Source organism: Salvia miltiorrhiza, chromosome 3 (assembly GCF_028751815.1).
Source record: "Salvia miltiorrhiza cultivar Shanhuang (shh) chromosome 3, IMPLAD_Smil_shh, whole genome shotgun sequence".
Classification (NCBI taxonomy): Eukaryota; Viridiplantae; Streptophyta; class Magnoliopsida; order Lamiales; family Lamiaceae; genus Salvia; species Salvia miltiorrhiza.
This window is the reverse complement of record NC_080389.1, coordinates 12,794,657-12,796,651: the sequence shown is the minus strand read 5'-3', so window position 1 is coordinate 12,796,651 and position 1,995 is coordinate 12,794,657. Positions and strand designations below refer to the sequence as shown.

At 33.9% G+C, this 1,995-nt stretch overlaps 1 protein-coding gene across 1 annotated transcript; it reads right to left on the bottom strand.

Annotated features, from left to right (window-relative positions):
* Nucleotides 1–1,056: 1,056 nt before the first annotated feature.
* On the bottom strand, nucleotides 1,057–1,728 carry LOC131018356 (probable disease resistance RPP8-like protein 4). The gene has a single exon (XM_057947086.1). It carries the CDS (start codon nucleotides 1,726–1,728, stop codon nucleotides 1,057–1,059), a length of 672 nt encoding a protein of 223 aa, XP_057803069.1.
* Nucleotides 1,729–1,995: the final 267 nt, after the last annotated feature.

Sequence of the window (1,995 nt, the reverse complement as noted above, 5' to 3'; positions counted from 1 at the left end):
CAGTGATAGAGGTGGAGAATGAGGCTTGTTGGAGATTGTTTATAGGATTGTTGCTCGAGGAGATCTATTGCGACCAGCGCGGTTGTTCGTATTTCATTTTTTTGTTGTAAAAGTGATCCTTCTCAGAAAAATTAAAAATTAAAAATTAAAGAACAAGATACATATAACTTAGGCTATTACATTTTCGTGGAAGCCATATATACAATAAACTATCTATAAGACCAGGGGTGGTTATCGCCCTGCGTGGGATGGTCGGCCGCATGGAAGCCTAGAAAAATATATAGAAGAGCTGGGATTAGAAATTTCTGGCAGTATCTTGGCAGATGGGATCCTCTGGCCTACATTTTAGTGTGTACCACTATGTACCACTCTTAATTTGTTATAGTTTTTAATTATATTTTCTTCAATTTTAATTTATTATGCTTAAATATAATAAAAAGATAAATACAAACTATATTTGTAATAATTATAAATACAGGTTAAAAAATCACTATGAAGTCAAAGTGTAGACTATTTTTAATATGAATAACCCTATTTGTAGTATAAGAGCATTAGTATTACATGATATACTAGTATTTTTATAAATAAGAAATAGATTAATTATTTTAATATATTATCTATATTGTAGCTATTTTTTTTTATTTTGTGTAATTTTTTGTATTTTATTTGTTTAGAAAAATAAAAAATTACAAAAAATAGAAAATTACTATAATATGCACAATACAGTCACATTATTAGATCCCTTTTTTTATTACAAAAATATATTCAATAAATTAATTTTTTTTTTCTATTTAATTAGTGTGTTGGCTTCCACAATACACTGTGGCTATTTACCATTACTTCAAAAAAAAAAATAGACAAATGATATAGAGTAGTTGGCCTGCCAAAATTATATTGTATTTAGGAATAAGTAGAAATTATTACTACATCTCACACACAAGTTCCATAAGTCGATTTACAAATGAGTAGAATTGAATGAATACTAAAAAAAGACACTCCATTTCTTATAAGACATATACATAGGAATAACAAAAGATAAGTAAAGTAAGCTTGAGCTTATTCAATAACATATATGTTGATGTGTTGCGGCAGATTCCAAGTCTTCAGATTGAAGCAATCATGGATTCGGAGATGTTTGAGCTTCGGCATTCCACCTTCTTCAATGAAGACACCCTTGAGTCCATGCAAATTTCCAAACGACAAGGATTCGAGACAGGGGAACCCGTGGCACAAAACTACCATCGTTTCACTGCAGTAACCGTTATTTTGAATCTTGAGGAATAACAGCTTTGGAAGCTTACCCAGCTCTGCCATCGGATCATCATGTAGCTCGGAACCAATCAACGTGAGGTGAGAAAGATTTGGAGGGAACATACTCGCAGTTGGACATTTGGGCATCTTACCTTTCAGTTTAAGTTTGGTGAGATTAGTGAGCTGCGGCACAGCTATTGCTAGGTCAGTAACACAATACAAAGACATTGTTAAGTGAAGTATGATAAGATTCTGCAACTTCTCCAACGACGCTCTCACTTTGATCAACCCTTGATGCTCTATCGGATCATAAAAACGTATGCCTAATTCACGAAGATTGCAACTACTCGTTAGAGTTGATCTGCACTTCATCCAATATTCGTGGCTTACGTGTCTCAAACACTCAATATTTTTCCACGTGGTTATGTTCGTCAGTCCAACGGCAAAATGTGCGCTGAAGTAACGAAGCTTGTCCATTTTCAATGAAAATATTGGGAAACATACTATGCATAATTCCATGTCAAGAACCTCGAGGTTTCTAAGATGATCAAACCAGCTTGGGAGCTCTATTGAGGTAATGTCAGATGTGTATATTCTCAAGCACTTCAATCCAATTAATAACCGAAAACAGTTGGGAAATTTTTCGAAGAAAAAGCCGTCAAGCTCGAGTGTCTTAAGGAGTTGATAGCTCTTCCAGTAATGAGATGAAGTGGCATATAGATATCATCTCCGCGGAGGTTAAGT

Bases quoted from the DNA above. Each gene is read 5' to 3' on its own strand.
- LOC131018356 (XM_057947086.1), bottom strand. From the start codon at position 1,728: ATGGACAAGCTTCGTTACTTCAGCGCACATTTTGCCGTTGGACTGACG.